At 44.3% G+C, this 21395-nt stretch overlaps 3 protein-coding genes across 4 annotated transcripts in view; 2 read left to right on the forward strand and 1 right to left on the reverse strand.

The window, feature by feature from the left end:
* Mnn1 (menin 1) overlaps positions 1-16571 on the forward strand; it is a 51771-nt gene extending 35200 nt beyond the window's left edge. For both annotated transcript variants that reach the window (XM_050190882.3, XM_050190883.3), the window contains one exon: positions 1080-16571. In XM_050190882.3, the coding sequence (XP_050046839.2) occupies positions 1080-1313 (234 nt within the window). In that variant the 3' untranslated portion in view covers positions 1314-16571. The remainder of the gene's footprint in view (positions 1-1079) is intronic.
* Svip (small VCP interacting protein) lies at positions 16361-17381 on the reverse strand. Its single transcript, XM_050190886.3, has 3 exons — positions 17199-17381; positions 16897-17058; positions 16361-16520 (listed from the first exon to the last, which is right to left on the reverse strand). The coding sequence occupies exons 1-3, from the start codon at positions 17265-17267 to the stop codon at positions 16506-16508; spliced, it is 246 nt and encodes an 81-aa protein (XP_050046843.1). The 5' UTR covers positions 17268-17381; the 3' UTR covers positions 16361-16505.
* Positions 17382-18805: 1424 nt separating this feature from the next.
* The window catches only part of emb (exportin-1 emb), a 52944-nt gene continuing 50354 nt past the window's right edge, over positions 18806-21395 (forward strand). Inside the window, exon 1 of the mRNA XM_050190880.3 lies at positions 18806-19000. The gene's annotated coding sequence lies outside the window, so the exon portion shown is untranslated. The remainder of the gene's footprint in view (positions 19001-21395) is intronic.

The raw sequence follows: 21395 nt of genomic DNA on the forward strand, positions 1-21395 counted from the left end.
ATCAGTCCAAGAATGTTAGATGAATAAGTCTGGTGTATTTTAGCGTTTTGCCTGAAGGCTAAGAAGATCTAGAGTGCATTAGGAACTGTGATTGCAGCTAAAGAAGGGAAAGAAAATTGCAATGTTTTTTTTGCACTTTTGTAATACTGTGTCAGTTCCTGTGATGTCTTACACCATGTTGCAAAATGCACGTACGTGTATCTGTGGGTGGGTGGTGTATTCAATGAATGACTAAGTATTTTTTTTTAGTAGTTACGGTATTAAAGCAGTCCTGTCATGTGTGGCTTTAATGAATGCTTTTAGCCAAGCTCTGCTCAGGCTTATTCACATCTCGTTCCATGAGATGCTGTATTTACTTGTGCAAAGCCTGTACTTTAGTTTTTCTCGAAGGGGCCCTGAAACATGTTTTTCTAATTAATCGTAGCATGGCCTCGCTATTAAAGGATGTCGTCTCACAAATCTCATGCTGCGAAAATGTTTTGAATGCTTCAACGAGTTGTCCCATCGATATGCGGTTTTTTCTCTCATTTCGTCTCTGCTAGCGCCCTGGAAGCTATACAGCAGAGAATCCAAAAAGTCAAAGCCCCGCTCGAAAGTTGAGTGTCGCAGCAGCATGAGAGCTCGTCCCAACACCCTGTGGCAGCTGCAATAGCGTACGCTACACAACACGCCACTGCTGCCTCAGTGGCCACACACGGCAGACGCAGCTACATGCAATTGTGCGTAGACCGGCGGTGCAAATATGAAATGATTTTTCTGTCTTCTTGAGATTGCAGACTCACTTATTTAACTCAAAATTACCAATTATGTATTACTGAGAGGGCTTTCACAATCACGAAATCAGCCAATAGAGTTCGCGGTGCGAAAGCGAGAGCAAGCAATATTTCGCTGTTTTGATGCGAAAGTATCAAATGGCCCCATGAGCGAAAAAGCCGGTGTCTGTCATCTGTAGCAGTGAAACGACGCCTAAATAAAGGCAACTTAGAAGAAGCACTATATCAGCTGTTGCTGTGCTAGTCCATGGGCAAATTTCAAGATACTTTTTTCTTTGTTTCTTCTTTTATTATATTTTTGTGCAGAAGTCAGGAAGCCGGAGTAGTGGCGATGGTGGTGCGGCGACAGTCACGCTGTCGAGTCAAAAGATGGCAGGCCTCAAGGATCTCCTTCTTGCAGAGAAGCTGAACACCTCAGCGATCCAACTGCAGCTGACGGCTCAGTCACAGGTCCAAGTCGTCAAACGAGGCCAATCCAATCCAGCTGGCGGGCCCCACGAAGCCACAACACGACACTCCAAGAGGATGCGCCGGGAATAGAAAGCAGGGCCATCAAACTTCACCATCGCTGTTGAAACCCCGCTGTGCCGGTTCTGCACTGCTAAGTGATCGCTTGTCGTCTGCTTGCACTTAGCATCATTTGCAGACGTACGCAATCTCTGTTGGTTTTTAACGGCAGATTGCTATCCCCGAAATTGTAAAAATTCTTTGGCTTGGCGCTTTGTGCTGCGGCTTGCAGGTGGCCTTTGCTTGAAATGCTGCGAGTCTGTTTGAGTGCAGGGCGGAGTGCACCATTTTGTGAAAAGTGTTGTCGCGGCAATGTGTGAAATGTTTTAGATCGATTTGTTAGGTCAGAAAAGGTGTAGTTGTCGCTTCTTCATTTTCTTCTTTATTTTCTTCATTTCTTTTTCCTTTATTTTTTTTTGCCGGTGTTGACGCAGCCTTGAGTCACACTGCAAAGTTGTGTTATTGTTCGTCAGACCATCACTTTTTTTTATTGGTCAGTGTTGTTTAGAGGCTGGAGGGAGAAGTGTTTTCATTTACCTTCCGCCTTCCCCACCCCTCTTTCTTTTTTTGCATGTACAGACCACAGGTTCAACCAAAGTTGAACTTTGTCAGGGGCACCTTAAACGGCGTTGACGTGGCCATTAATTTATGCACTTTGATGCCCGGTCGAGGTTCACTTTATCACTGTCGTAGACATGTCCTTCTGTTGAACCAGGGCTGGGATGTCATTTAAGTGCTCTTGTGTAAATCGTGAATGCCCGGTATGAAGCTTTAAGACTTTTTTTTTATTACGTTTTTTTGTGTTGTGCGAATGTAGTCACCTGCATTTAAGAGAGCACTGCAGCAGCAGTGCTGCTCGGCGGCATTTGTTTCTCGCACATTACTTAGACATCCTTGGTCTCGCATTGTTTTGAATGTGGGACGCACAAGACTGGGGGGACCACACTTTCCATTATTCAGTGGCGCACAGCTTGTGTAACGCTTAGTCCAGTGTAATGCCTGTGCCAGATTGAAGTTCTTGATAGCGCAGAATGCTTATAGAGCGTTCAATGCTTTTATCTATGCCGTGTGGCTTGGGTTGATAGAAGCTTTATTACCTATCTAAAATTGAATGGCAAGCCCTAAGGTCGTACGGTGATGTGTGTTTTTATTCTTGCAACCTCAAAACAAGGTTTCGCACTTGCCACTACCTTGTGCTCACTGAAATTTTCAACAATGTTGCATTTCTTGATCCTCATCGATCAGTCACACCTTGTATCCTTGTTTGCTTCGTGCAAACTCTTAGCTGCTGACGCTTAGCAAAACCAATTAAAATCTCTGCAGCAGTTCGCTATTCTCATGGCGGAAAGCGTATACAACAGTGTTTTTCACTAATGCCACATAAACAAGATAAGCTAAGATGCCAAGTGCATATTATTGAACGATGCGTACCAAAGAAATGCAGTGTTGTCACAAAACTTGAGGTAGAACTAAGTAGCGATAACGCCCAAGTCTTTTTTTAAAGCTGTTCTAATGAATACACAGGTCACTGTAGCTACGCTTGTAGTTGAGATAGGGATGGTACTCACAGTAGGCACGCTTTTGGTGTGGTGGAATTGCCTTTGAGGAAAGAGATGGCTGTTTGCAACTTTATTCCTCATTAACCTTGCGGAGCTTAACTTTACGACAACATGCGCAGCGACAAGTCAAATGTCACAGTATACTTGTGAGGTTTATATGTGTATATATGTGTACATAACTTATGGTCTTATCTTTGGTTGACGTCTAGTCGAGCATGGTCATTTTGTGTACTTTAGTGTGGGTAATATAATTTCATTTTCTTCTTTCGGGAGCAAAAAAAAAAAAAAAAAAACATGAATTTCAGAATTTTACGCCTTGGAAAGTGGGTACAAAAAATCTTTTTCAAATTTCTGAATATGTTTGGCTTTGCTGGTCTGTCCAAGCATGGGGGCGTTTGTTTCATTGAGTTTTCGTTAATTCCTTAAGTTAATCGTAGCATTTCTGTTTTCTTTATTTGCATGGTTATGCAGGCACCCGTGGTACCTTTGGGGTTGGGAGCACTTTGACGCCATCTCTTTGATGTAGTTATATTGTGATTTTGCGCCAACACTCCACATATTTGCATGGCGTGGTATCTTTTAGAAGTGTTGATTCTCATTTTTCCAGTCTGTAATACCACAGTGCTAACTTATCTCTGTAGCTACCTCCCACGTTGGTGCATGATCTTCAGTGCACAGGTAATGCTCATGTTGCAGTTTATTTTCTGTCAGACAATGGTCATCAAGCCTTAGGAAGTCTGCAGCGCTTGTGGTGAAAAAGGCAAAGTGCACCGACCTGGTGTGTTCTTCTATATTTAAGTTCCAGTCACACAGGCACTTTAAGCATTTAGAGGATTTATATTGTTTCATTTCGCACACACAAGATGGAGGAAAAACGACACTAATGAATTCAGCAAAGCACGAGCCACCAACTAACTGTCTGTCTTGTTCTTTTTCAATATGTGCTTACTATAGGCGATAATTGAGCTTAAGCTTAAGTAAAAGGTTAAAAAAAGAAAGAAGATTTTTAAATGTGACAATTGAAGGAAAACTTAGGCCAGCAGAGCTGCCTTTCTTTTTACTAGGTTCTTGTCCAAATTGCACAGGAAGTAGTGGAACGTTATGAATGCACCTAAACCAAGTGATGGAAGGTGAACTTCGTGTGGGTGAGGGATAAACACTTGCTTTGTAGGAACGTTCGGGTCGATACAGGTAACTCAGGTTTGCAAACCCCTAAATTAGGGTTTCCACTTCTGTCACCACAGAAGTGTTGCTGCAAAAATCTGGCAGGCGACGGTGCTAGGCACCGCAATGCGAAAAGCAGATTCAAATGAAGCGATGAAGTTGTGAGTAACCTTATGCAGCTTCGAAGCCCGATAATGTAGGTGGCAATTATTTTATAATGACGAAGCAAAATAATCGTAGTACACCATATTCAGCATGCACCGCAGTTAAATACATTGGCCATGAAGAACGGTTAGCATAAGTGACCGGTGACCGGAGCGGCAGAGTCTCAAATCGTGCTGCTACTGCGAAGGAATAGACACACAGTGAGAGTACTGGGCCCTTCCTTGTATGTGAAGCGTGGGGAAGGTTGCCAGTTACCTACATCAGCATTCGAGCGACTGTGCATATATATATATATATGACAATCTTTTCATCTCACATTTGTTTGATGGCCAGCCATTATTTTTCCCAAACAGCATCAGGAGCAACTGCCTACCAAAATAGCCTTGTGCATGAGGAATGGGAATGGCCTGGTACTCTTCTTGCTCTATCCACGTGCCGTCATGCGGCATTCAGTATTGTAGTTTTGCCACGCCGATCGTCAGTCACTTGAGCGAATAATTTTTCGAGAAAGCATTGTGCGCCTTCACCGAAATTTCAGCCTAGAAGCTTGGAAATCAATACACTCAGTTTTCTAATTCACTCCATCTAGTTGGCAGGAGTTCTCTTGACACAATTTTTTCAATTGTTTATCCACCAAAGGCCAGAATGCTGTTAAATAGATGCCGCTGAAAAGGTTGAACCAGTAGCTGTCAACATCTGCAATAAACTGTCGCTTGCAAAACTCTACAGGTGGCAACCCTAACTGCGCTAGAAGTGGCGCAAAATGTGCACCCTGGCATAGTGGCGTTAGAGAGCCAGAAGAGTGTTGACTCATTTGAATTGGGAGATGCACACTCGAAGTGTCGAAGTTTATGGTACCGTGTGGAAGTACTCGGAAGTACTAACCTAAGCTTCCGGCCGACTTTTGCATTAATAGGGGCCAAGCACACTAACCAGTGCTACACCAAAGAGCTTACTTTCCTCCTTAGGGCCGATTTTTGTTTCATATCACTGTCTCTTGGAGAGCACTAAATGGATACATTAGGGCAAGCTAATTTCACTCCAAGGTATCTGCTGCCCCCCTTTTTTTCAGATGAATTATACACGCAAAGGGCATGGGGACTCGGGATATTACAGTACTTGTGTCCTCTCTATGGAGTAACATAGACAGGAATGCCGACTCTGCTTGTCTGGAAGGGACAGATCCTGAAGCGCTGGTTGCCTGTTCACAGCGCATTTGCCAGATGGCGCTACACGTGAGAGAAAAATGTGGAGGTGGGCGTGAGGGGGGGGGGGGGCTGCTCCAATCAACCAACGGAGTGGGTAGAGTGTGGGTGCGCGGCTGTGGCAAGCTCAGGCTACTCGGCCATTGCTATAGAAACGGCGTTAGGCCATGCTTAACCATGCTCCCGATCCTCTTTGCATATTCGTTGTGTCGTCTGCTCAGCGAATGCTGTAGCACCAGTAGCACGCATACGTATTGCAGTTCACGGAGAGGCGTTCGCAGGCGAAACATTCCTTCACTTTAATTAATTTACTCGAATTATACCTTACAGGCCCCATGTTGTGCCTTGATTAAATGGAATTGTGTTAGGTGCAGAAACAAAAATCATGGAAAAATGAAATATGAAGGCTATGCAAGAAAAAAGAAAGTAGAAAATGAGGGAGCGGCGGATACAACGGCCGTCTGTGGGGTGTCGAGCTATGTCAGGAGACAGTGTAAATAAACTTTTAGGGCAATGGTGCCTTTTATTACTGTTCTTGTTTTAGTGTTGTTCAAGTAGACAGATGCATCGCTTGCGTCTTTTCCTACGATGCTTTTTGTGTTGCCCGGTTCTCTCCGTATCTTGTGGTGGTTCATGAAGGCAGAAGCTTGACTCTTTCTGTATGCAGAAATTGCTCCGGCAAAAGTCAATATTGAGTTGCGCTTGAAGAGTTGGTGCTGTCGTCATTTCGTGCTGTGGGGCTGCTGGGGCCGCTTTCTTCAGCAAAAATCGTCGTTGCAAGGCATATTGAAACCATGCTCTTCACTGAACAGATCCCTGTAAACTCCGGGATGCAAATCTGAGAATTACCATTATGGCATGTGCCCGGATGGGAGAACGAACCTACAGTGTGTGCACTTGTAGACAAAGTGTTGTCCTTCTGCCTTTCTGCATTGATGTCTTGTGGTAGCTTTTGGCATTCAGCATCAGTGAGTTGCGCCTCGCTTTCTTCGAAAATTGTAGAAACTGCTTCCTTTCGAAGTTGACCAAAGGACTTTCTTTTCGTTGCCGCACTTGTAAAAAATAATGTGCTACTCGAAATTTGGCGCACGTTTTGTATTTTGCTTTAGGCAGTCGCATACTTCCAGGAATTTTCTGTCACCACTGCTGCAGCAGCTGCGGATCAGATGGTGCTGTGAAGAGAGAAAGCTTCTCTTGTTCCTTGCCATATCCGGATTTATAGCGGGGGCACAAAGCACTTTATCGGTTACTATTCTGTTGTTTTGCCTTTTCAAGGACGAGTATCAACACACCTTGTTCCATTGGACATGATTAAACATACTGCATGCATAGTAAACAAAGTGCTGAACACGAAAAGTATGTAGCAGACAACCTTCACTTCTGCACAGGTGTTCGGACGTAAAAAACGTGTACATCTGCTGCGCCTTTTCAAACAACTCTACTTTAGCGCTCACGTCTTAGGTGTCCGTTCCTGCGGTGAGCATTGGCGTAACCGAGCAGGCGAGCATAGCAAAAGAGCGAATGCGGATCACTGCGTGGCATGAAAGACAAGGAGGAAAGTGGAGGAGGAGGCTGCGGCGAAACCAGGAGGCGGAAAGCAGAGGAAGGAGGCATGGCGAAAGGGGGACAAGAAAAGCGTAGTGGGGCAACAATGGCTACGAGATGGCACCAGAGCAGCGAGCATCCCCACGCGCTGGCCCTCGCGATCTCCAGGTTAGCGAGGCAGTCACACTATGCTTCACTCCATTTGGAACCTGCTGCTCCGTTCGCAACGTGCTGCACGAGACAGATTGTCCATGCCAGCCAATATATAGAGAAATGAAAACATGCATAGAGCTGCGCTCAAATTTCGCATTATGGAGTATCGTATTCGTCGGTGAATTCCTTTAGTCTGCTTTCTGCAGGGACATGTACAAATGCTTTCTATATGTGCACAAAGAGCAGGGGGCATGTGTACATTTGCATCCTTTTTATTTGTGTGCACATAATCTTGAGTTTCATCGCTGTTGAATTGAGATGGCCAAAGGTCCGATTGTGCGGTGGTGGAGTCGGCACTACTGTCTGTCTTACTCCATAGTCCAGTCTTAAGGAAAAGGGCATTCAACCTGTACACTTCTGCTGCCTTATTGCAGTAGGAGGGCCTAAATCAGTGAAAGGAATAACAAATTTTGCATTGAAATCATAGTGTTGCTAAACCATTGTGTATTTTTAACTAACACCTGCTGAGACAGCTTTAAAAGAACAGTGTAGCAGTATAGCCTAATCTAGTGCTTGCCTTTAGTGTCGCTTAAAGCAGTACTGACACAACATTTTGGACTTGTAATTTTTCCACGTTTTCCATGCACACAAAACAAACTGGCAAGTGTCAAAGCACCCTGTATAACTTAAGCTTACTGTAATGCTTGTTTCTATAAACCAGTTTCAATTTGGGGACGCAGGAGGTGGTTGCGTCATGATGTGCTAGCCAGCTTCATTTCTGCAATTGCTGTAGCTGCCACACGCATGCGCAACCATCTTGTTCATTTGTTTTATGAGCAAAGCCATCACACCTTTATTTCTAAGTGATGTCAGCAATCTTTCTCTGCGCCCTGACATCACGATAATGTTGACGACGCTGGGTACAGAATTTTGAGACCAACGTTGATGGGAAATTCTAAAACGGGCAGAACTCATCAACAATGACTGCCCAGGCAGTGCAAATAGCAGTATATTGGGATAAAAATATATTTATTTTAAACAATCAGTGAGCGCAATGTATGTCCCCAGAACGTTCTGGGAGGAACCTGAACAGAATGGGACTGCACTAGAGTGGACCTTCGCTTCGACTAGTCTAGATATTTTTCTCCACATAAATAATCACTTCTGCATTCTGAAATTAAGTCCTACTTCAGCCAACTGACAGAAGTTTACAAGTTCGTTATTCAGAACTTGGATGCTATCGCATAGTTTTTGCAAAGCACCAGTGCTTCCGGCAGTTCTATGTGCTTTGTGAGAACGGCTTTTTGTGTGAGCAACGCATGGTAGAGTGCCCACGACTTCAAGGGTATGCGTTGGTACTCCTCTAAATGCTTCCCATGCAGGCAGACATTGCTAGCTGCAAAGTACTAGCAAGCTGTGCCAGGTTTCTTGAGCATGCCGTTGTTCCATACTGCGCTTGATTTTGATTTTTTTTAAACATGGTATTTCGACATCGCAGATGCGGTAGTACTAGCATTGAGCAGCATTAGCGTGCGTAGAAAAAAAAAAAGCATTTTGTACTGTTCGTGCCTGCCTGCTGCACAATTCAAAGCACCTGTTAACAGGCCACAGTTTTTTCACTTTGAAACACGTAGTTAGCACTACTCATGTATGAAGAAAACAAAACACTTTTTTTTCTTCATCACTACCATACCCGGATGTGGAATTTGTCATAAGACAAGTCACGAAGGCAGTAATGGCACTAGTGGCAAGTAATGTGAGAGCAGCAGTGACAGGATTTTCTGAGGTCACAGTAGCATGCTTACGAAGTAGTTATTAATAGGTTTTAGTTTATTGTTAAGCCTGCCTTTATGTTGGAAGAAAATTTATCATTGCTCATCAATTTTAATTGAGTTAATTGAAGATGAATTCATCAAATTGAATGGAACTAAGGCCTAGGACGTGAAATAAAGAAAGGGAAAAAATGCTACCCGATCAGCTTATGATAAAACATTCAGTTTAGCTATATTTATGTGTTTTATGTCTAAAACAACTTTTGTGCGATATCTATTGTCAGTGCTGCTTCATCACACTAGCTCTGGATGTGGGAGTAAGCACTAGACATGATGATTCAGTAAAGAAATGCTACAAGACGCGCATATTTAGAGAAACAGGGCGGCAGACCAGCTCACGAGCTCATGCGACTCGTAAGCTTGTGTCGTTTACTTACTTTTGTAATGACCATCTGTTGTTCTATTTCATTCTACTATGGGTATGCCTCTCGGCATTTCTTTGCAGAACCATTGTGTGCAGAGTGAACTCCCAAAACTGCAGCTTGTACAGCGCATGACACAAGCATTCGTGTCACCTGGCACTTGTGTGGAATGAAAAACACATGTTGTGTAGAGCCGTGAATTTCAGAGGTATTTCTGTCGGTCGTCAGTCTCTACAAGCAACAAATACTGACAAAACTAACGCAATCCTTCATACATGTATCGGTTTCACCACTTAACCAAGTTGTATCAGGCACTGTGTTGTTTTGGTTTTATCCTTTATGTACAGCAGATTCACCTTAAAACAAACTTTGTTATGATGTATTCTGTGATAACCTGGACCTATATTTGCGAAACTTATCTAAGAGTGTTTTCTCATTGGCTGTTGCTCGGTTGCCTGTCATTCATGGTAGGGATTTATGAAATACTGGAATGATCCTTATAGTAAGGGCCAATCTTGGGAGCCACAAAAGTAATGTTTTTGTGAGTATGGAGCCAGAACTGTTTGAGGATCTTTCCTCACTTTCTTTTAAATTCATTGTTAAGATGAACGTTTGATAAGGCGAGTAGATTTCTGAGGTCCTTTCATATTGTCCTTCAAGGGACTCTGCTGAACTATGGATCAAACAGAAGACTGGAATTTAGATTGCCCAACAGAAAGCTTGCACCTTGGTAGTCCAAGTGTAAGTTGCGTTAATTAAGAGTAGTTTCATTGACCTGCTACTTGAAAGGAAAAAAAAAATGCAGTTTCACATCTTATAGCACGTGCGTTGGATAAGTCATAACTGCTTCCATATTATTGCCAGCAGACAACACAGAGACACATGACTGTAATTCTCAGTGAGGCAGGTGTAACCACTTGTGCTTAACATCTTTCTTTACATTGCTGTGTGTAGATGTGATAGCAACTTGTGTGTTTGGAGTATTTACACCTGCTGACTACAACTGACAACTTTATGTGCTGCAATGCACCCAGCACATTCATTTATGTTTATTGCATGCAAAAATCTCCTTATGTGAGCCGTTACTGAAGTCTCCAGAGATTGCTGTAAAATTTGCTGTAATCTTGCTGTAAAATTTTCTGCACTGTCATTTGCCCACAGTATTTCCGAAAACCTTGGATCCTGTAAAACACTGACTGGCCATTCGAAAATGCTTTTATGGAATGGCTCGCTTACTTCCACTAATCCAGCATTGGTTGATTTGAGCTTGTGTAGACGTTCTGAAAGGCACTCATGTTTGTTCAATGTCTTTTTAATTAACACATACAATTTAATTGTATTTTTGCATCTACTGTCAGGGTTGAATTAACGTGTCATCTTCTCTTTCCCAAAGAACTCGAGCGAAGGAGGCTATACAAGCATCATAACCAGTATCGCGCATGTCTTATGCAATTTCATGTTTGAACTGCTGTTTTATTAATTGCACGAAGCAGTTACTGTCAAGTTCCTGATAGCAGGGAGGCTTGCAGTTAGCGTTCACCCTGTCTCAAATTCTTTAATGTGCTTGAAGCTGGGAGCATGAAAAAGCTTACGTATTTAATACGGCAAAGCATCTCTCGATCAAGACAGCTGATTTTCTGGCATGAACTCAAACATCTTGCACAATTGGAAATAGCCCACTTAAGCATTTGCAGCCATGGCTCAGTGGAATGCTGGTCATTAGTGTGAATTGGCTTAATGATTGAGCACCTCATTTCCTTTCTGAATGTAGGGCACATTTTCAGTTCTCATGCTGCCGCCACAATGGAGAGTGAATGTGATAGAGCACAGTTTCGAGCGAATCAGACTCTTAATTGGAACGAGGCCCCTTTAAATGATCCATAAATTGGCATGGAGGTTTTGAATTTTTCGCTCGCCCCTTGTTTTGCTGGCAACAGAATCAACCCCCCCCTTGTCTTGCTGCACACTGGGGCTCAATCTCGTAGCGGTTCAGAAAGCGAACTGTTCGCTTGCCTTTGCGTGATTGGTCAGAATCGTGCTGTTGTCAGCACAAAAGCGCCATTCTGACTAATCGCATGAGGACAAGCAAACGGCTTGCTTTTCGAACAGTTGCACGATTGCACCCCTGATCTCCCCACATGGTCGCGACAGCTTCCGCAGAAGCACTCCTGTTGGTTGCAAGAAAGTTTGTGGCATCCGGTGGATGAAACTGTCATTGTTAGGACTAGTGAAAGCAAAAGGAGAGAAATGTATGGCCATGATGTTAGTGCGCCTGACCATTTCTCGCGTTCTTGTAAGGGGTTGCCAAGTGGATGCCTCCAGAAAGTTGGGACTAGTGCGTAATGAGGTAGGCATGTGGAAACATGAGCTTTTCACTTGTGCGAGAATGTGCAAGGAATTCAGGTCCCTCATCTGACCACTGCGTGTGATGCAAATGCAATTAGGGCCCCCCTGAAAAAATGCACCAGAGAACGGACAAAGCCATGACTATTGGACCTGGATATCTCTAGTTTGTACGGCGCATGTAACGTTGAAGCACTGAATAGTGAGCAAGGCTTGAGATCTGTCATTGGCAGAGCTGTACATTTCAGTACTAGAGCAGCATATATACCAGATAGTTGATTGTTTTTTTAATTATAATCCTTTACAACTGGCTTTGCAAGTGAATAAACGTGCAGACTGCGCCTTTATGCAAGAGCTTTTGGCTGTGCAAATGTGAACTTTTTCTTGGGCTTACAACAATTATTACAGATGCATCCGTTAAGACGTTCCGTGAATTGCAGGCAGATCAAAATGTGCACTTTTGGTGACTTAACAGAATCGAAAGGGGCGTTGCCACTGTTTACCGTCAATGCGAAAGTGGTTCCTCTCGTAGCACAATTCTGTGCAGGAGTAACCAAATGCAAAAGTGTGATTATATTGCCGCATGCAACACGTGAAAAGTGTTTTTGAAAGCCTAACGTCACGGAACTGGCAGTGTCTATATTGACTATGGAAGATGGTTTTTAAGAATGCAGTTGACGCCACTGAGGTGCTTGAAACAAGTTCCTGGAAAAGAATCCCAATATTGGGAGCTGTTGCTGATGTTGTCAAAGTGTTGGTTTTAAATGGTACTGCTGGAATAACAATTGTTGCATCCATTTGTCGATGGTGATAGCTGGTTTGGCCATAAAGCGCATATGCTGCTGTTAAGAGAAGGGTGTTTGTTGCATGCAGTCGAAAGTCTATTCTGCGTGAAAGAGGAAGGGTCGATCTTGTTGTTGAGGTGGCGTTTGTGCTGCCACTGTGATTGACGAGTTCCCAGGTTTATCCTGCAGTTGATGCAAGCATTGATGCACAGTATGCTGTACAGAATCATGACATGTGCCCATATTTTTGTTAGAAAGCGAGCATTTGTGGCCGTTTTCATTTGTTGCATCTGCCTGGTTTGTGTTTCGCCAGTGCTGGAGTCCTCACTCGAACGGAATTGCAGAGGTTGTGACTGCTTGCTTCATGTTATCCTTTAGCTCACTTAATGGCAAAAGAAAAGAAGCCTGCATAATTCAAATGAGTGAACTGTATGGGTTGCAAGAAATGGAAGGAATTTGTCTACTAATACACTGTCTTCATGGCGTAGTTTATTTTAAGTAATAGCATTGAAATAAAAGTGACAGCCAGCTGGAAACAATGAGGTTGCTCAGGGGTGGTATTCTCAGTCTGTCACTTTGGTGAACGAATTCACTTTTGTGTGAATAGCTTTGGACGTGTCACCTTGTATAAATTACAGCATTCCTGCTACCCATAGTCGTCAGCGACCCACAAGGTGGTGTTCACCCGAAAATGAAAATGCCATCCCAGGAATCGAAACATTAATGCTTGACAAGGTGAGCGAGGGTACTAGGCTAACGATTCTTTGCACTTTAAGTTACGACAACTTTCACTCCAAGCAAAGGAACCTGCCTTTGATAGTTTTCTTTTGAGCGAAGACAACAGCACTGAGCGTTACAAGGGCATCTGGGTATGTTTGAAAAGATCTCTATTTGTAGAGAAGATGGTTAGCCCAGCAGAGCCTGCCACCAAAGTACCACTGTACATAGCATGCTAGAGAGTAGGTTATCTGTTGAATGTTTAGTGGCATGTATATTTTTTGCTTGTTATTTGTTTCTTGCAAGGGGGCCTGGCTCCAAGCTGTGCGCTCCGTAAGAAGACGTTGGTTCCTGTGAGCTGTACATTGCGTCTGTTGTGGTCACGGTGTAGTCAGATATGTATACCAGCATGTATAAGAAAGTGGTTTCAAGTTGCATTTCACAGTGTTTTCGAGCATTTATGCAGAGCAGAGCATTACATTGCTTGGCCTGACCCTACTTCACACGAAAAAGATATGCATGTGTGTGTTTTTCATCCGGACAGTGTGGTTCAAGCCTTTGTGGACTCAAATGTGAGTCGACCTGCGTTTTTGGACTCTGCTTCACTGCAATATGGAATACAAGATGGTGTGAAGAAAAGGCCAATTTGCATATTTTATTCTGCAATGTTCCGAGCTTTCTTTTTGTGCACTTTACAGGCAGTACGAAGGACTTAGAAAAACATGCACTATCATTTGCAAAGAAGAAAAAGAAAGTGATGCAGCCCTGTTGTCAGCATCCGGGTGTTTAAATGTAATGCTGCAGTCTGGTTTCAGTAACAGTGCTACACATTCGTCATTGCATTTTAGCTGCGTCTGATGTTTATTGCAGATTCTCTGGGAGCAGGAAACACTTAACACTGCAGATACCGGCAGCATTCTCTTGTGCTTGTAGTAAAACTGGATCAATTACTTTTATCACAGAATTGTGCGAGATCGGTACCAAACGTCTGTCAATTCACCAGCTTCGTCACAAAAATCCTGGGCATGCGTGGAGGTTAGACAAAGAGCAACTGTCTGCCTCTTGCACAGACGCTTTCTCGAGAACGGTAATGAATAGCATGTTGAAACGAATGAGGTTTTCTGAAAAGAATTTGATCGCCACGACATCTCACGTACCCTGTCGCCTCACAGCCTCTAGCTTGTTCGTGCCCAAATTTGTGCAAGAGAGTTTCACATTCTTAATTTTTATTGTGTGGCACAGCAGTTGTCACTGTCTATTAAGAAGAGGAACATAGCAAAATTTCAGTGTTTGTTTAAATGACTCCACACGTTGCTGTTTTCTAGGTGAAGTCGGGGTTTGTGCCAAGGTTTGTGCCTCTGCTTTCTGCTCCAGGAGGGCTCTAAGTAGCTTTTCCAAGTTTTACAGGTTACGCACGACCAAAAAAAAAAAAAAACACGGAAGAGAGAGATATGGCATTGGACCTTTTTGTCGTGGTATGTGATCCGAGTCATTTGCTTGGCTTGCTTTTGCCACGCGGGTTTTCGGTGGTGTCCTCTCTGTTAGCGTTGGCTCTCGAGTGAAGCTGTACGCGTAGACGTAGCGGTTGTTGGCTTGTGCATATCGCTTGTTTGGTGTGTGTCTAACTCACATGTCAGAGCTATGCAAGTCCACAAACCGCGCACACACACACACACTGTCTTTTTTTGGGGGGTGGGGGAAGCTGTGCATACTTGGCCTTCCTGATCTCTTCCCCCTACTTCCCCCACTTTTACCTTCGAGGTCAGTTCCCACGTAGAGAGAGAAACTGTGATGTTTTTACCTCCTGTTTTGATCAGCAGAAAACATTTTTGTTTTTGTTTTCTAGTGCACAAAGCATGGTTGTAAATACTGTCGAACCTTGTTACAACAGAGTTGCATCCAACATGAGAATACCTTCGTTATAACTGATTTTATTAGTCAAACTCGGTATAACAAACATGGATATATAACAAATTATCAGTTATAACGAAATAAGTCTAAAATGTTTCTTCCTGATGCCAGCATGTAATGAATACATGCTTGTAATGAATATTTGATGTAATGCTATTTTTCTGTCAGATGCAACTTTGTTATGAGGTTTGATTTAGAGGCACATATTCGTTACACTTTGATATCGGCGATAAGCATTTTACATCTACTTTTTGATCCACATCCTTTGTACCAATCTTCGACTGTACTGTAGTCAGTGCCAGTTATCTGTTACTATTTTCTTTCTTACACATGTGCAGTGTAATCCTAGTACTATCTCTCTACCTGCTGTTGACATCTTGGATAACCCAAGTATCAGCCCAACGTTGTATCTTGCATAAGCACAGTTCAATTCTTGCCTCGTTCTCTGAGGCTTGGGTTGATTTCTCAATCACCGGTTCTGCATTTAATGCAGTTTGTCTGATGGGAACACTTGTGTAAAGGCGTTTGTGGAACGGGCCCAGATTCCAACTGGCATCAGAAAACTTGTCATGCACTTTTCTTTTCTACACACACATTTAGTGCAGAGGATATCATTACATTGCACATACAGCTAACCCGTTGTTTCCTTTGAAAAACAAAAGAAAACAAAATAAATGCGAATTGGAATACTCACGATTACATTTTGATGACCTTGATCTTGCATTGACCTCAAACAAGCTTATATTTCATGTCGGCAGGTCATTTTTGGTGCTTTGAAATGATTGTTAATTCTCCTAACAAGTCACTTCGCGATTGCAACATACAGAGTGGTCCCAGCACCACTTTTCTAGCATTTTATCCTTGCATTGTGATGCAAAACAGGTTTTGCTTTTTCCCGAGTTAACACGGTTTGCACTGTGTGTTGAATGTCGGTCAAACTGATCTCCTCGGGTTCAAAACAATCGACACTGAAAGATTGACTCTGCGAACAGCTCTAGAAGTCACCCAGGTTTTTCTTTTTTCCAAATGGAAAACAGACCAATGTTGTCAAAGTCGATGTGTTTCTTTCTTCTTTGATGCACATAGTGTGTTCTCTCAATGAATGTGCACCTAATGTTCATTTATTTTGTACATAGACCATGTGGGTAGTTAGTGTATCTTTGGTTCACCATTTCCAGCTGTCATTTATCATGTATGCATGTAATGAGTGCAAAGTGCAAGTCATGTTGGCTCCACTTTCGTGTGTGTGTTTTTTCTCTTACTGGCAGAATTTGGTGGTTTGTTGCCATTGTCTTCTTTTTTTTTTACAGAGATATTATCTATTAGCTTTCTTTCCCCCTTTCTATACAGCAACATTTATTTTGATTTCAGATATATACATAATTATTCACGCACACCAGCACAACACTCAAAAGGTAGTTTCTTCGGTTAACACAGTTCCTTTTTTTTTACATGTGGTAACAACGTTGGTGTCGATCAACTACTCATTGGACTTGCCACTGGAAAAAAAGAAAAGCAAAACAAATAAAATGTCTGGTCAGTATTTGAAACCGGCGTCTTCATTCATTTGCACTCGATGAGAGCATCTGCAACTCACAAATTTTGCTCACACACACAGACACGCCTATCGGTGTGTTATTCTGTACAGTAACACATCAAAATTGCGTTAAAGGCTCACACACTACTGAAAACCAGCTTCCATTTACGGTGAAAAAGAACGTCATCACAATAAGTTGTTCAGTAAGTTGCTCCCTGCATGTACTTCTCAATTTTGAAAGAAAATCTATTCGCACGTCTGAGCAACGCATTTCGTACAGACATCGAGAGTGGTACCAATTGCTGCCGAATACCAGCGCAGCCTCGGAAGGTATTTACCCGCAAATTCGCCTCGCCCGGCCCACCGGCCGCAAGCTGTTGTTCAAGCTCTTCTCGCTTTTGCTGTTGCCTCTTTAATTTTTCGGGATCTTTGATTCCCCTGTGCTCCTGCTCCTTGAGTCTCCGCTCCGCGGCTTCGGCCATTTGTTGCCGCTTCACGGTCTGCACAGCAACGATCGACGTATTACCGCGAGCAAGGCATACGGTAAAATAAAGCGATTACTACAGCCGAGCCGCATGCGGGCCCGTTCACGGCCACTGGAAGAACGCGTTCTGCGCGGCGAAAAGGTGAGTTGTCGTACCACATCAAGTCTCGGCGATGGAGTTACGTCAGCGCCGGAGCCTTTGAAGCAGCTCATGCAAATCCCCATGATCGGCTTGGGAAGCGCAGTTTAGCTGGTTAGCAAGGTTCGCCACCCCACCGAAGTATGTAAACAACTCCGCGCGACAGCTGAGGGGACAGTGTTGCCCGACTGAGTGTGACGGAGTCTTGAATGCCTCTAGTTTCGGTTCTGTTGGAGCACAAACCGGCGTCTGGCTACGCTGCGTGCGCAGTTTTACACACTAGTGTCAACACTCCGTGCCACAAGATTGTCGGTCGTTCCTTCGCACCAAGTTTGGGTCGCTCGCCGACTTTCGCGTCACCTGCAGTAAAATAAAGTAAGTGTTTATAAATAATATGTTGTTAGTTGTAACAATAACTTAGTTTAGTATTTTTTTAAGAGGTGACACTACATTTATTAAGTTACTATTTTTAATTCAGCAAACGTGGCGTTCCTTGATTACCTTTTTCCACTGGAGCGATCGAAAACCTCTCATGCGCAGCACTGTTTACGTAGCGCGAGTCGCACTCATTTTATTTTTGTTTCTACACGCTTGAGCGTATGACGCATCGGCGGCGCGCTTTGATTTTGCTGTTTTATTGTTTCCGCGGCTCATGCTGCGGCGACGAGCTGCGTTGTGAAATAAAGGAAAGTCGTTCCGCGTAACATATTCGGGAAAAAAAAGAAAAATGGTACGTCCTCTGGAGCAACGTCGAAACGTTCAGGTGGCCCTAAGTGCGCGATTGAGGCGAACGCGCGGAGGTGTGCGCGCTGCCTTATATGGAAGGGATGCCCACGTTACCATTGTCACAATTCTTGCTAGTATTTTACGTCACTTTGTCGCGGCATTATTTGAACGAAATAAATAAAAGCGCTACCGTGCGCTTCGACGAGCGGTGAATAAAGGTACTGCCTCAAGCTGTTGCAGTGTAATATAAACGGAAATAATAAAACCGCAAGATGATATGAGTGTTCCTAATTGTTTGCAAAAGTTCAGCGCTAACAGTGCGGCTGTTGCCTAGCTAACTTGCGTTAAGGGACACTTTAAGAGGTGAGAAAAGCCGGAACGAATCTCGGCGTTGTCAAGAAACTGCAATGTGCCGCCCGAGAATGGAAATTTTTCCACGGGGAAAGAAGTCTCCGGTTCTCGGCGACGATAACGAACTCGCCAAATCCAGTTGCAAAGGGTCGCTCCGCGCGCAGATCGACCGCCTCTTAGAGAAAGTGTCGATCTATCTATTCGCATATCATTAAAGCCGGAACAACACAAATTCTCGCTGTAAGGACGTAAAAATTGACCCATTCGCAGCAGACCACGTTTCCACGCGTACGAGGCATGGCAGCTTCGCCACAAGTCCTAGCGGCGCAGCGGACGACGGAATTTTCCAATGGTACCAATTCCTAGCAAAAACGCTTTTCAACAACAATACGGCACTAATTCAGATTCAATAATTATTATTTTAATCTCTTAATTATTATTTTATTGCATATAATGTAATATTGTGACAAAAAATCCTTTGTGTACATCGGTTCGGAGCCGAAGATCGCCGAGCGCGGCGAACGTGGAACCAGTTCCAACCGGTTAGGGGAGGTACAATAATTGTGCGTGGTTGGTCGTCTACGGTGCTGTGAATAGTGGTGTGCCTGCGAAGGAGCACATCGCTGCGTGAAGAAAACTGTGGTGTGTGTTGTCTTCTTCGTGTGCACAGGGAACCCGTGCCTGATCGTCGAGTGTGCGTGAAATATTTTTCGGGGGGCTTCACCGCGGCGCTGGATAAAACGTAAGTCGGTCGGGGTATGTGCTGTGCGACCGCGCTGACTACCAAAGCGTGGCATGTAACTCAGGCCGCTCGCAAAGCGTGACTGTGTTCGAGTGCCGCACATCAATGCTAGACTTTTGAATTTAACGCCAATGACACTATTACGGTGGCGCCGGGCGTAAAATCTTGTGCCCGGCGCGCCGAGAACGTGGAGCGCTTGAGCGGATTCGCGCTTTTTTGAAAGCGACGGTTGAGAGATACGGAGAGAGCGGTTCCTTTATGCGGCGAGACCGCATGGGAAAATTTCGACGACGCTGTGCACGCCGTGTTGAGACCCAGGTGGCTTCGTTTTCTTTAGAGATAGCGAGCGTCCAGCGGTCCCTTGAACCCCATTTCGACCACAACGCCGCGCCGCTTGAATCAGCACCGCGTCTGAACACTGCAGCGGTTGTGATGCGACCCATCTCTACGGAGTCGCGGGAGCATTTCGTTGCTGGGATATCCCACCGTGTCGTTGACCGTGCAGCTCAATTGCGTGGGCACCGTATTACGTACTTGCGCGCATAGACTCGCGACTGTGGTGCATGGGGGCAAGATTTCAAGAAGTCGCCGGCTACATTGTGCTTTGTCCGCAATGAACCCAACCACCGTGGCGAGAACTTCTCCTGAAATGTTAAGGTCGTGCGAAAGGCGCTGCGCTTTCGCATTGCGTACGGACGGGAGCACGCCAGCTTTTCACGCTCCACATTGAAGTCGTGGACCGTCGGATTTTTACTAGCTATAGGTGCGCCGTGCGTTTCTCCGACCTGGCAAGCGCTTGCATAATGCCCACACGCTGATCGCGCTTTCAGTTACATAATGCTGACGGGACCACAGTGTGTTACGGCGAAAAGGAGCTTAACCAACATCCTCTGACCCGTACGTTCACTCTCGACCGCGATAGCCGCTCCTAATCTGACGCGACCGGACTTTCTCCATTCATTTTCTCAAGAGGAACAATAGAGTATTTGGGTCCCTCGTATCCCGTCGAAACGAAAAGAACACCAAAGAGAGAATCAGCACCGAGAGTCTTTGTTTCATTTGTTCAGGTAATGTGCTTCGGAACAGCTTGCAGAGTGAGAACATGCTGGTGGCAGTGTAAACAAAGCGGCGTGTAAAGACGGTTTTGAATCAGCGCTTGAACTGCGTCACATCCTTGTCGCATGTTGATCGCGCAGTAGAGGCGTCTGAGCGTTTCCCACTCCATTTACGCGCTTCGTAGTCTTTTCAGGGCCCGAAAAGTCTAATCTGCAATGAGCTCGTTCTTTTTTCTTTTTTTGCCTGTGTCGTGCCATGCCTTCGGCATTTCGAGGCATTTATGCCAGAACACATGAGTTTGGGACGTAGCGTCTGTTCTAACGAAACATGTGACGCCAAGATACGTGGTGATCAGCCCTTATTGTTCAGCTCATGGCGTGACTTTTGCTTGCCGAGCTTGTATTCTTAGGGCGCGTGTTTTGGTGCACTTAACGTATTTGACAGTGGCGTACTTCGATTCGTGTCTGCCGACAGGGGTTTAGCACTCGCAAGGATCGTGCATGCGCTACGCGAATTTCGTAGAATCGCGCAGTACTTAAAACATCCTGGAAATTTGCTGCGATAGTTTCCGTGCAACGTTTGAGCACATCCTTAGCTTGACTTTCGCTCCGGCCAGCGTTATTTGACATGTAGAAATACCATGGATCTAAGCCTGAACAATGCAATTGCTACATTGACTTAAAAAAAAAAGAAAGTATAGTTATCATCTATTTTTATTTGTCTAACATGGCCAGGTGCTGCCTTGCAAGTGGTGCGTTCAGCTCTGTATGTTTGGACCAAAGTGGGGTTACAATTTATTGACCATAGTGTGGAGTGACTAGCACAGTCATGAGATGCCGTTTGGTGTTGCCATGCGCCACTGGTGTTGCGAAGCAGCAAATCGGTCTGGTTGGTTGTTGTTGAGTCAAAATGTAACAGTATGACTTTGGACGAAGACAAAGGCTCTCGCTTTATGTCCACGCCTAGAGTAACGCTGTTGCATATTTAATTAGTCTCACAGGCAGTGAGCAGTGCTGGGAAGGGACAGAAATGAAGGCAAGACAGACACAAGAGCTGCTAATGTTGCAATGCAAGTCTCATAAAAAAAAAAAATGCAGCATCTTTTTTTCTTTAGGTGTGTCTTTGGCTTTAATGAAGCACAGAGGAGCTCTGGTATTGAGAGAAAGCCCTCTGGATGTTTGACATTTTGTGTCATTATGTTGGAGAGCTGTGTTAATGCTCTTCCCAGCGTCTTGTAACACAAATTGGAGTGCTGTGCGACTTCACTCATGTAGTTGCAGCGACCAGCTTAGTACTGGGAAAGAAAGCTGCAAGGACTGCCGAGAACGATAGTGTCCTT

This window comes from Dermacentor andersoni, chromosome 10 (genome assembly GCF_023375885.2).
Source record: "Dermacentor andersoni chromosome 10, qqDerAnde1_hic_scaffold, whole genome shotgun sequence".
Taxonomy (NCBI): Eukaryota; Metazoa; Arthropoda; class Arachnida; order Ixodida; family Ixodidae; genus Dermacentor; species Dermacentor andersoni.

Excerpts from the sequence above, each read along its gene's own strand:
- Svip (XM_050190886.3), bottom strand. The coding sequence starts at position 17,267 with ATGGGGATTTGCATGAGCTGCTTCAAAGGCTCCGGCGCTGACGTAACT. Across the intron at positions 17,059-17,198 it reads CATCGCCGAGACTTGATGTG|ACCGTGAAGCGGCAACAAAT; the intron begins GTACGACAACTC and ends GTTGCTGTGCAG.